At 34.4% G+C, this 13,604-nt stretch overlaps 1 protein-coding gene across 1 annotated transcript in view; it reads right to left on the bottom strand.

Moving 5' to 3' along the window:
* The window catches only part of EXOC6B (exocyst complex component 6B), a 705,989-nt gene that overhangs the window by 430,503 nt on the left and 261,882 nt on the right, over positions 1 to 13,604 (bottom strand). The window contains exon 7 of the mRNA XM_011980671.1: positions 13,380 to 13,556. Within this exon, the coding sequence (XP_011836061.1) occupies positions 13,380 to 13,556 (177 nt within the window). The remainder of the gene's footprint in view (positions 1 to 13,379; positions 13,557 to 13,604) is intronic.

Consider the following 13,604-nt stretch of genomic DNA (forward strand, 5'->3'; position numbering starts at 1 on the left):
AATATTAAATCTCTATATTTTAAGTTCCTTGATAGCACTATATACTCTGTAAGCACACAACAAACTTTTAAGTGAATCTAAAAACTGATAGTAAGCCACTGCACTCCAACCTGGGCAACCCAAGAATAACTTAACCAAAAAAAAAAAAAAAAAAAAAAAAAAACTTTACGAAGAGGTAATGAGCATTGCAAATTACTGAAAAAAAATATGGACAGATGTGCAGCATGCAGTTTAAAAAGAGTAAGATTAAATAGCATATAAAAATTGTATGAATGCAAATGGACACTCATTTTCATCTTAATAACACAAACAGTCCACAGGTGATCATTTTAGGCACTCTTATTTGAAATAATCACAACACTAAAACATCTTTACAGTCTCCTGTTTTGGACTGCAAAGTAGAGAGCTAAAGGAAATTTATTTTATCTTGACAGAAAACCAGAGCCTATTTTATCTTGCCAAAATATGAGGAAAATTTCTTTTATCTTGCCAAAAAACCAGAGCCTACAGCTAAGCAAAACACATTCTCAAAAGAAGAAAAATGTTAAAACATCAAACATGATATTCACAATAGTATTTAAACTATATAAAAACTACACATGCATATGAAAAAAGACAAGAAGAAAACATATTTAAAAGTTTGATCTGTATAGGAAATGACACATTTTTCTTTTATTTAGAATTAATAATTTTTAAATTCTGTTACATATTTACAAAAAGTTTAAAGAATTTTTCTTACATAATTTTGAGTAGCAAATTCAATCATTATTTTGTTTATATATTCTTCTTCACGCAGTTTATTTTGTTTAACTTCGTCTCAGAACCATAGTTTCACTCAAAAGGAAACTGCTTGTAGCCATTCCTCAGACAAGGCCTTAGCCCTTTTACATGTCAGACCCACCCTTGCAGAATGAACATCTAAATTAAGGGAAAATTTCCCTAAAAATCTGTGATAAATAAGCTAACAGAGCCCCATAACAAAGACATTTTGTTACTAATGGGCTAAGACTGGTTTATGTGGGCATACTATTAAAAAAAATTGATACATTTAGAAAGGAGACAAAGGCCTTTTTTTGTCATCTCCAACAAATATTTACAACCAAATCTATTCTCTCTGAGGCTATTGTGACATCATTCTATTAGCTTCAAACAGGCTAAAGTGCTCTAACTTGTAAGTATTGTCTCTATTATTTCTTAGCCACTGGAACCACCATCCAGTTAAGTCTTCCTAAGCACAAGACTGCCTGCTTTGAAAGCAGTACACAGAAATCTAGACAAAAAGAGAAGGGAGTAAAATGGGGCTTCCGTTCACAACCTTTACCTCTACTCCCAAAATAGCCTAACATTTAGAAATCATTTTTCCTCTATGGTCCCCTCTGTGAAGAACACTAGGAATGAACACCATGAGGAACCAAGAAGAGTGCTGTGAGGATAAAGGTATGTAAAGTATGCACTGACTCATGTTGCTTAGAGTGAGATGTGTTTTCTCTGCTGCCACTAATGAAAAAGAATCACAACTACAGAAAGGCAAAAGGAGAAGAGCAACATACATTGGCTGTGAAGGAATGCTACAGGTTGGGAAGAATAAGAAGTGAACTTTCAAAAATCTAAATAAATAGGGGCGGGGAAGAGTATCAGAAAAAAATGAAGTTTTTCCTGACTCACAGAAATGGGTCTGTTTTAAGGTCCACATCTTGATCACCATTTAAAATGCTAACTTTCTGTCAAAGCTGTATTCATACTTCTTCCTTTTCTTTGACCCTCCCTCCCCTCAAGTTGCAAAGAATGATTCAAGGAGGTTTAGGTTTCAGCTGGGGCAGAGGGAGGGGTCCAAGGACACTTTCTTAAGCTAACAATAACTGTTTCTAATAGTTTCTGTCTCCTAACAAAAGCCATGACTCCTTCTATTATCAGCTTCATCTAATTTTTCCTTTCCAAAGAAAATAACACAGCCCTTGCATTTTACACATGTCCAAATTTGACAAATCATCATCGACTGCCACTATAACTGATAAGAGATAACTTTGTGGTAGGACGTTGTCATTTCCTCTCATAAGGGCTTTCTTTCTGAGATACAGAAACATGATTAGAATAGTTAAACATTTCCTCTGCCTGGCAGTCAGGAACTCAAGACTTTAAGATACTGGAGTCTGTATTTTTCTAGAAGTTCAAATAGATCTATGAAGATACAAATAGTAGCCACAAATAGTATATTCAAGATTATCCTGTTTCTTTAACTAGTTGTTTTCCTTAAGAATTTACATGAAATAATTTCATCACCAAGGACAGCAGCTGCCTAATTCCCTAAATAGTTTCTGAATGGACAGCATTAGTGCCTTTTGCCAGTTCAAACCTTTTTCCAGAGGATCAAATAGTAGTTAAGATTTTACATTCTATAACTAAGATATCTGTGCCTCAGAGCATATTATAACATTACATAAACTAAGCGAACTAGGATACATTTTTTAATAACCGATAAATAATGACCTAGTAAAGCATTTGAGGATGCCTTAACTTCAGTATCCAGAGGTAGATATCATGGAAGCAACTATTACATTCTTCTATAAATATACATTCACATATCAATTAGAGATCATTGACAGATTAGGTACATGAATTGGCATCTAATGGATCCTATTGGCATCCACGTTTGGTATCCACTAGATACCAATACATATGGCTAATCTGTTAGTTTCAGTACAATTATTCTTATATTTTTATAATACCTATTAACAGCTTCAATCAAAGTATTAGTTCCTAGTTTTTGTTTGTGGAATATTTGTTGTTAAAGAGCATTTATAGTCTATAAATATAGCACCGAACACATGAGACCAATGTATAGATGACAAAAAAGAGTCTGAAAATAGAGGATGTTACAAAACAAATGTAAATTTTAAGATGGGATTAATCAAAGGCCCCCTGAAAAATCAAAAGCCCCTGAAAAAATATTACAAGCCCCCACAGATAATATTTACTACAGAAGATATACAGATTCAGCATAGACATGGGAATATTAGATGATCAGGAGGAAAAGAAACATCAACATTTCTGATTACAAGAATTTTTACAAAACACCAGGATGCGACTTTTAGGATATATTTTTCTTCCTCTCTAATACATCTTAGTTCAGGTAAAAGAAAGTCTCTAAAAACAGAAAAGTAAATGGTTAAGTTCCTCTCATAGCACATAAGGAAAATGCATTTACATATTAAAAAAAGAATATTTTGATTTTTAAAATGCATGATGCCATTCAAGTTTTAACAGATATATTCATTTAATATTTTTCTAACCCTTCCTCCAAAAGGATTCAGAGTTCATAAATATTTTCTATTTTAAAAGACTCACTAGTGAAGGAAGGCAGGAAAGAAACATTATCTGCAGGTAAAAATATAATAACTCTACCAGCTTTACTGCTGGGTAAGCATACCTTTAGAAAAGGGGAATACACTATAAGAAAAGATTGCTTGCCTCCCTCCACTCAAGAAGAGTAGCGACATACTATGAGATATTTACCTCTGCTGCCGATAAAGACAGCACATTAAAACAGAAATGCATTAGTACACTCCAGCCCTATTGTTCCCACAGTTGCACCAGAAGATACACAAATACACAGACACACACACTCTCTCATACACCTACACAGCATTTATTTTTCTCTTAAGAAGGCTTTCAAAGTAGATGGATCATCCAAAAAGAGTTTGATAGAGATTTGCAAGGAATTTAGATATCTTTCTCACTCATTATTTGAGTACAAAATAGTTTCTCCGTATTGGTAAATGAATGCAGGGACTTGGTGCCCATTTCTGAGCATTACTTAGATCTCAAGTCATTAAAATGTACCAGGCATTTTTCTGCAGAGAGAAGACAACAAATGATTAGCTGAAGGAGCATTGACTTTGCATTCAGAGGATCAATTTTGACAGCCCATATTATGTCTATAAGCCAGGAAATGTCTGGCAAACATTTTTCACCAGTGTGCATTTCAGATCTATGTTGCTTCCCAAAATTCAGAGAAAAGAAGGGTAGAATTCATTTGGATATGAGCTTTTATGCAGCTAGACTAAACACCACAGAAACACCAACAAACTGGAAGGCCTATAATTTTAAGTGACTAGAATTAGCAAAAGCATAAAGAATTTTCTAAGCCTTTGAGCATATAAGAATACTGTGGCCAGAGCCCTATCCCAAAAAAGTGCAAAATTATGCCAAGGAGCTTCTCACAAATTATTAGGATTCTTTCTGAGAAATCCCTAAGCAGATTACCACTTAATTACTCAAGTGTTTGCACTAAGCAGAACAAAATCAAGAAAAACCACCATTTCTCCTTACTGAGGCACTGTAAAAAACCTGTGACCAAAGTCAAAGGATAGTCCCTCAAGAATTCTCTGCTTAAAGCTGAACACTGAGAGCCAGGCATGGTGGCTTACACCTGTAATCCCAGCACTTTCGGAGGCCAAAGCAGGTGGATCGCTTGAGTCCAGGAGTTCGAGACCAGCCTGTGCAACACAGCAAAACCCATCTCTACAAAAAACTGCAAAACTTAGCCAGGTGTGATGGCATATGCCTGTATCCCTGCTACTCAGGAGGCTGAGGTGGGAGGATCGCTTGAGCCTGGGAAGTTGAGGCTGCAGGGAGCTGAGATCATGCCACTGTACTCTAGCCTGAGTGACAGAGTGAGACCCTGTCTCCAAAACAAACAAACAAACAAAAAGGCTGAACACTGGTGAAACAAAAATTCAACTGGTCTTTATTTAACACGGGTCCACTATATGCAATGAAACGCTAAACCTTTAGGCAAAAGAGGCAATTTTGCACTACTTGGTATTAAACATAAAAGGTCTGAGAGGATAAAAAATTAAGATGAGGAAAAGTAGGTTTAAAATGTTACAATATTATAGGTAAAGAACGAATATCCCTAATATATAGAGAACTAATAAACAATGAAGAAAAAAACAAAATCATTCAAAAAATAGGCAAAAGACATAAGCAGTTTACAAAAAAGATATACAAATAGCCCTGAACCTTATAAGATATTGAACTTTACCCACAGTAATAGGAACGAAAATTAAAACTACAAAGAGATATGTTTCTTATCTATGAGAACGGCGAAATTCAAAAGCTTAAAATAAATACTCTCTTAAAGAAGCTGTAAGAAAATAGGCAACTCATGCATTGCTGGGGTGGGTGGTAGGGTATCGAAAACAGTACAACCCCTGTGGAGGAGAATTTGACATTATCTAACAGAATTATATGTGCATTTACCCCTTGACTCAACAATCCTGCTTCTAGGAACCTACCCTGAGGATATAGCTCCAACCACATGGAAAAACAGTTCTCAGGAATTTTTTTTTTTTTTTTAAGTTTTAAAGTGTTTTGCATACGGTAAAATTCACTCTTTCTAGCAAACAATTCTGTAAGTTCTGACAAATGCATATAGACCTGTAATCATCATCATAATCAAGATAAGAAGAAACAGTTTCAGCACTCCCCAAAATTCCCTATGGCCCTTTGTAGTCAAATTGTTTCCTGATGCCTAGCCCTTGGCAAACACTGATCCATTTTCTATCTCTAGAGTTTTGACTTTTTAGAATTGTCATATTGATAGACTCATATAGTTTATAGCCTTTTGAACCTGGCTTCTTCCATTGAACATAATGCATTTGAGATTCATCTGTGTTGTTTCATGCATTCTGCAGTTTACTCCTTTTTATTTCAGAGTGGTACTTCAATTATGGATATACCACAGTTCATTTATCCCTTCATGCACTGAAGGACATTTAGGGTGTTTCTAGTTTTGGTAATATATGCACAAAGTTGCTCTAAATATTAAGCTTCAAGCTTCTGAGTGAACATGCTGGTTCAATACCCAGGAGTGGGATTGTTAGGTCATATATATGACCACTCCTAGCTGTATGTTCAACATTATAATAAACTGCCAAACTGTTTTCTAAAGCGACTCTATCATTTCACATTTTCACAGCAATATATGAGTTCCATTTGCTCTATATCCTTGACAGTATGTGGTAATGTATTTTTTTTTATTTTAGCTATTCTAATAGCTGTACAGTTAAAACACTACTTTTTAATAAAAAAAAATTGGAAATCATTTAGTGTCCATGTATAGATTGGCTGAATAAACTATGGTACATCCAAACAATGGACTACTATTTAGCAGTAAAAATAGAATGAGAAATATTTCTATGAATTGATATGGAATAATTTTCAGAATATATTTCAAATGAAAAAAAACAAAGTACAAATACATATGTATTATGCTATTAATAATTATGTTGCTTAAGGTATAATGAAGGGTATACATACAAAAATTAACAACACTCATTACTTACAAAAGGTGGGTAGGAGCAGTGTGGAAAGGATAAGGATGAGAATGGGATTTCACTGAATATATCTTCTTATATAGTTTTGCCTTTGAACCATGTTCATATTTTAAATAGTCAAAAAGTTAAATAAATAAGGATAGTTGAACCCTAAAAAATAATACAAAAAGAAACAAATGAACCTAATTATATATCAATTTGGTAACAATCAAACAGAAGAAAAAAAAATTAGCCAAAAGTGTTTGAACGTAGTACTCTGAACTATATAGACTTAGTGGGATACACTGTAGGATTAAAAGAACTGTGAAGAAATCTTGAACTTAATAACTTTATTGCTTTTAGTGACATTTGCATAATAATTCTGCAACTATTTTCTGGGTATTATATAATTATCCAAAAGAGTAAATATACTGATACTCTGGAAACCAGAATATTTGCAAATACAAATATAGAATGACAGAAAAAACGTATTACATTAGATTGGAATTAGAAGTAAGTTCTAATATTAGCTTTAGAAGTATTAGCTTTAACTCATGATTTATTTTTTTAAGTCTACACATTAATGTAGCAGGTGTATTTCTTAGCTCTGTCCACAAAAGGGGTATACCTAATACCCATGTTAGCTTCTAAATATCGTTTTCCAGTAAACAAAATTAGAACTCTCTGAAGAAACGGCTGATGCCAGGGCTGGGGCAGAGCCTGGGGTTTCTTGTGGAAAAGAAGAGAAATTAAAGAGCAGAGCTCAAAAACTGGATGGATAATTTGGAACAAGTGGAAAATGAAAATGAAAGATAAGATGGAATATAACACATTGTATATAAAATGATTATCCATGTGCCCACACTGACACTACAAAAAATAAGGCGAGAAAAGGAAAGTTTTTTATAGAATGCTGACTAATAAATGTGAAAGAAATGATAAAAATAGGAAATCACAATATCTTATAACAACCATGGCAAGATATGATTCCGGAAAGTGGCATCAATGAATTCTAAAACCACTGGGTGACAAGTTGTTAGGGAACAGGATAGTCACATGGTCTAATGCATTACTAATTACAAAGAAGGATGGGTACCTTTATGGTCAAGAAATCTAGTGAACACCATCTTAATCAATATGTGCCTCCAGATGTGATGCAATGAAAAGAACTTAATATTACCTTTGTAATATTCCTGCCAAAAATGATTAACCTGATTCTAGTCATGAGGATATAACGAGATGTACCTAAACAGATGGATATTAAGGGAGACTAAAAAGATGTAAAAATTAATGTGTAAAATTTGTCTGGATGTGGCTGCAAGGAAAAAAATGAAGGAAAAAAAATCTGCTAGAAAGAACATTATTGGAACAACTGGAGATATTTGTATAAAGGTTGTATATTAAGTGGCAGTGTCACCATCAATGTGAAATTTCCTGATGTAATCACTGTATTGTATGTATATAGAAGAACGTCATTGTCAGGAAACACAGATTACAGTATTTGGAGTTCCAAATATTATGACTGATGCATGCCACTTTCTTCCAAATGGCTCAGTTTTGCGAGAGAAAAGAAACATACACATACACACAAACACACACAGACACACACACACACGCACACCCCTATTCTTTCAAAATCAAATTTTTGAGAGAGAGAGAGGACGTGTCAAGTTTTAATAAGTGAACTATTTAAGTGAAGCATATATGGATACCACATGTGTAACTTTTCTGAAGATGCAAATTTCTTCAAAAGTAAAAGAAAATTTTTAAAAGAGTGTATTACAGAAGAAGTAAAATTGAGGGGTCCTTCAGATAAAAGTAGAATAAGGCATTCTAGGCAAGAAGAAGGGGGTAAAGGATCATATTCCACAGTTGCAATTACTAGCAACTTAGTGCAAGGTAAAGTTCTTTGAATAATCAATGAGACTATAAAAGAGAAATTCTACAAGACCTGAAAAGAGAGGTCGAAGTTTATAATTGAGGCAAATGATTTCAAAATAACAGGGCATTTACACTATCACCACAACCAAAAAAAAAAAAAAAAAAAAAAAAAAAAAAAAAAAGAAAGAAAAAACTTTGAGTTGATGTGAGTCATAATATATCTTTACCAATGGATAGACCTAAAAGAGCAAAGACTGGGAATAAGAAAACCAAAACAGAATGTCTAAAGCATGTCATAACGTTTTCATTCAACCTTCTAAATTGCCCTTTTGGTATTTCATTATATATATGGGCACCTACTTTTCTTTTGATTGCATATGTCCTTAATAGGCCAGATTTCATTAAGAATAGAAGTTTAAAATTCAAAGCCTACAGGTATCAACGGGTATTGGGATTAAGTGATGGATGCTGGCAATTTTAAATCATATTCTCTTAATAGACATACTTTGTATATGAAATATCAAGGACTATTATTTATTCTTACAAAGCACATTATTTTTCTTCACATCAGTGTGGCCCTGTCAGTCTGTTTTTTACTTTGCCCTTTTTTTTGGATAGACACCCAATATAAGCAGTATTATATTTTTGTCATCACATTTAAACCATATCCCTGATGGCAACATTGCTACTCAAGGCCAGTCTATTACTACCATGCTTAGAAAAAAACTAAATTAGAAATCTAGATTTTTATGTGAATCTAATTGACTTGTAGAAGTTGGCGACTAATTTAAAAATTCTTAAGCATTGTGTAGGCCAACAACCAGTATGCAAGCTGCTTCTGGCCCATAGGTTGCCAATCTGCAACCTCTGGTTTAAACTCTAAACTTGTAAAGGCAGCCTTTATTTAAGTCTAAGTTTAAACTCTAAGCTTCTAAAGTAGCCTTTAGCTTATCGAGGAATGATCCTCATTTTCTGTTACCTTCCTGTCAATGGAAAGTTTTACAATCAATATTTTAAAATTTGGGTCAAATATCACAACCACAATTTTTTACAAGCAATTTGACATAATTATTGTCACTATTTCATAGGTGAGAAAAGGGATGCTTAGAAAAATTACATAATTTCCCCTAATATCACAAAGAAAAAAGCTTGTACATTCTAAAAACAAATCTTTTTTGTATACTTTCCAAACACCCTCTGTTATGACTAAATTGTGTTATGACTATAATTGTGTCTCCTCCGCAAATTCCTATGTTGAAGTCCTTAGTCCCAATGTGACTGCATTTGGAGACTGGGCCTTTAAAGGGGTAATTAAAGTTAAATGAGATCATAAGAATGGGGTTTTAATTCAATAGGACTGGTATCCTTATAAAAAGAGGAAGACACACCTTATAAAAAGAGATGTAAGCAAAGAAAAAAACTGTATAAGGATACGGCTAGAAGGCAGCTATCTGCAAGCCAAGGAGAGAGGCCTTAGGAGAAACTAACCCTGGTGGAACCTTGATCTTGGACAGCCAGCCTCCAGAAATGTGAGAAAACAGATTTTTGTTTAAATCACCCATTCTGCAGCCAACTTAATTTATTTGCCAACTGTTAAGGAACAGTGGTAACCATGTCATCCACACCACTGGTCATAGAGTATGGGTCACATAAGTATTTGTTGACCAAATAATTCATGTCAGATTTCTCTCTCCAGATTTTGGTGTCTCTTTTGAAGTATAGAATCAACAGGAGGGAATTGTTAATGTAAATACAAATGCCATGTAATAGAAAGCCTTCTGAGATGTCTTGATTATTGTTGTGCTGCAGTAATTTTGAAGTAATGGGACGTATTAATTTGCTAGGGCTACCATTACAACATAGAAATATGTTTATGTTCTAGGGCTCCAGGCACCAGGAGCTCCATCCTCATCAGGGACCTTGTTAAAAAATGCAGACTTGGACTCATTCTCAATCTGTATAATCACAATCTACATTTCAATATGCTTCCCAGGTGATTCCTATGCACGTTAAATTTCAAGAAACATGGTTCTACAACACAGTTCTTAAGTTGGGTCCTAGGGGTAAAATGAATTCCATAAACTCCCTGAAATTTCATGCAAAAGTTTTTGTGACAGCATATATGTACATTTTACCGGGAAATGACTCCATATATTTTTACCAAACTTTCAAAGTAATACATGACCCCAAACAGATTAAGAATGACTGCCATACAGGATTCTATGCCACGGTTACCATGCTTACAGATTAAAAGTCACAATATTCCAAAAACTATGCTGTTCTCAATGAGGTCTGTTGAAGAATGACAAGAATGAAGGTCAGAACGTCACAGTGGGTCACGAAAGACCTTATCTGAAGAATTTATTCACACCATGCAAGAACTATGCCAAGAAACCAGTTTGGAAACATCTAAATAAATAATTCTCTACATGAGGTTTGAGATTAAGAATGTGCACTTGAAGAAGATTCAAACTGAGAAGTAAATAAATATAAGGTAGAATTTTTTTAAGATAGAATGCCATTAGATGACAGTGAAGTGCCAAATTTTTGTTTTAAGAGCTCAATCAGCAAATCTTTAATATGAATTGTTTGATTTGAGATATGGAACCATTTAAAAATATTAACTTCCAAGTACATTCTTACAGTACTACTTTTATGAGAAACCTCCCACACATTTTACTAGTCTCATTTTCTTCATCTTCTCTGGACCTCACAGGACAAGGCAAAGAAGGAGCATGGCACAGAAATTAAAAGGACCTTACCCAGGATCTTCAATGGGTTCATTATAAAGATTGGTTTCCTTTTATATATCACAGTTTCAATGATATATAAGAACTGTGTATATATTTTATTTTTTATCTTATCATCTAACCATCTCTTCAGGTACTGTACGATCCAAGGGCACAGACTATGTCTAACTCATAAGCCACAGTATCTGGCAGAATTTCATCTTCTTCATGGGCATGCAAAATGTAGGTTAAAGGAGTTAGTTGGTTCTTCTTCTTGAGACTGATGCTTTATTGCGCTACTACTGTGACTGATCATCTGTGATGGAATCTAATATCTGAAAGTTTGTCCTCCAGGGTGAATCCACATCCTAACACACCAGTCATTCCAGGCAAGTAGGGAGAATGTTAGAAAATATTCAGGGGAATAAAGTCCCCTCTATCTCTTTCTATCTCCATGAGTCATTAGGCCAATAGTTGGTTCATTTTAGTTTAAAGTGGTCCAATAGATAACACTCAAAAGACTTTTCTTAGCTCTATTAAGAGCTGGTAAGAGTTCTTGCAATCCATGTGCAGTAGGGATAGGATGAAACTTTCAAGCTTTGTTAACTATTAATGTACTTCATTTACATAATAAACATATCCTAGTAAAATATAAACTTTAAAAATGATAAATAAAATTATTCACTTAAATAGCAGAAGTGTGTCCCCTCAATAATGAAACTTATATAAAAGAATGTAGTTTACAGCCAAGCATGGTGGCTCACGCCTGTAATCCCAGCACTTTAGGAGTCCAAGGTGGGTGGATCACGAAGTCAGGAGATTGAGGCCATCCTGGCTAACACAGTGAAACCCCATCTCCACTAAAAAATACAAAAAATTAGCTGGGCATGGTGACGGGTGCCTGTAGTCTCAACTTCTGGGTAGGCTGAGGCAGGAGAATGGCATGAACCCAGGAGGCAGAGCTTGCAGTGAGCCGAGATCAAGCCACTGCATTCCAGCCTGGGCAACGGAGTGAGACTCTGTCTCAAAAAAAAAAATAAATTTAATTAAATTTAATTTAATTTTAAAAAAAAGAATGCAGTAGTTTACATTCTTATGATAGCTCCTGAGATGTTCTATCAAACTTAAATGCTAAGGTTGTAGACATAAAAATAATATCTTTATTTGTTTTTCAGCTCAAACAGTAACAGTTTAAACATTGCCAATTCACCTTTTGAAGTCAAAGAGGAATAATAATAGAGGCAGGCATAATGACAATAGAGATATATAACAGAAGTCAGCAAGGAAGAGTAATGAAGATAGAACAGAAACCAATGTTTCCTCATCATCCTTTAAGGAGCAAGGATTTGTGAAATCCTATGGGGTAGAGACTACCGCCTCTACTTAATAGGTGAAGACACTCAGCTTAACGATTAAACAGTGTATCCAAGATTACAAAATTAGGACAAGTTTTGGGAAAGAGATAAAAGCAAGAGAGTAGTAACGGTGTAACAGGAGATAAGTACGGGGAAGAAGTAGTGAATCCAGTTTGATCTGGAGAAAGGAAGCAAGCACTTAAAAAAAAGGCTACTGACTACAGGAGTAAATGATTCCTTACACATGTCAGTGGCCATTTTAAAAGTAAATGATATGATTATTAAGAATTTTTTAAAACTTAAATGGCAGAACCAGGATTTGAACACTGTCTGACTCTAAAGCTCATGCTCCTAAACACTACACTCACAAAGAGACATCCAGTTAATGCAAATGATAAATATTTAGAAAAAAAACATTTAACAGGAAATCTCAAAGGTCATAATAGTTTTATTTTTAAAAACACATTAAACATCCTTCTAACAACAAAGAAAGATATAAAAATATGTACTAGTTAAGGCACTTAATCTTATTCTTCCCTGACAGTGACCCAGAACTAATCTATGAGGTTATGAATATGTCACAAAATTCCCAGTTACCCTGTAATCACTCATATGTTTATTTCCTCCAGAAATGCACTCTCAACTTTCTGGAATCTTTGTGTATTTTCCATCTGAGCCATTTCTCAAGGTAAAGAATCTATTTGTTCACTCCCCAGCTTTTGAAGTAACATTTTTTTTGTTTGTCTCCAGTAACTGTTGCAGTTTCAGCCGAGGTCACCTAGACCTTCTGTCTCTAGGTAGGTAAACTCTACTCTTCCCTTAATGTAGTTCCCAGTCAGTACAGAATTTAAAAACCCTGAAACTTTTCAAAATAGAGGAGTGAATTTAAAATTTAAATTCTTGAAAAAGAATCAGGATCTAAATTATCTTAGTGTATCTTCAATTTCCTTATATTGAGTCTTATTTGTATTCAAAATGGTACTTAATATCCAGAAGATCATATAAACTACATTATATGGATAAACTCTTCATCACATCTCAAACATACTATTTAAGCTTAAAAATAGTCTCACTTCCCCGCATCAAATGTTAGTTACCTCTTCATCATCTTCCTCGTCTTCAACATCCAGAATTCCTGAATCCTGTTCAGACTTAGGACTAGTGCTTTCTATCTCTGTATCAAAGATTATATATGCATCTTTCTTAGATTTCCTCTTGCTACCTATTCTGGGTTGTTGCAAGACGATGTTATCCAGGTTTCTTTGCTGCTGGGCCTAGGATAGAGAAGAACACACAAACACACCAAAAAGGTGGGGGTAAGG

This window comes from Mandrillus leucophaeus, unplaced genomic scaffold (genome assembly GCF_000951045.1).
Source record: "Mandrillus leucophaeus isolate KB7577 unplaced genomic scaffold, Mleu.le_1.0 Scaffold216, whole genome shotgun sequence".
Lineage (NCBI taxonomy): Eukaryota > Metazoa > Chordata > Mammalia > Primates > Cercopithecidae > Mandrillus > Mandrillus leucophaeus.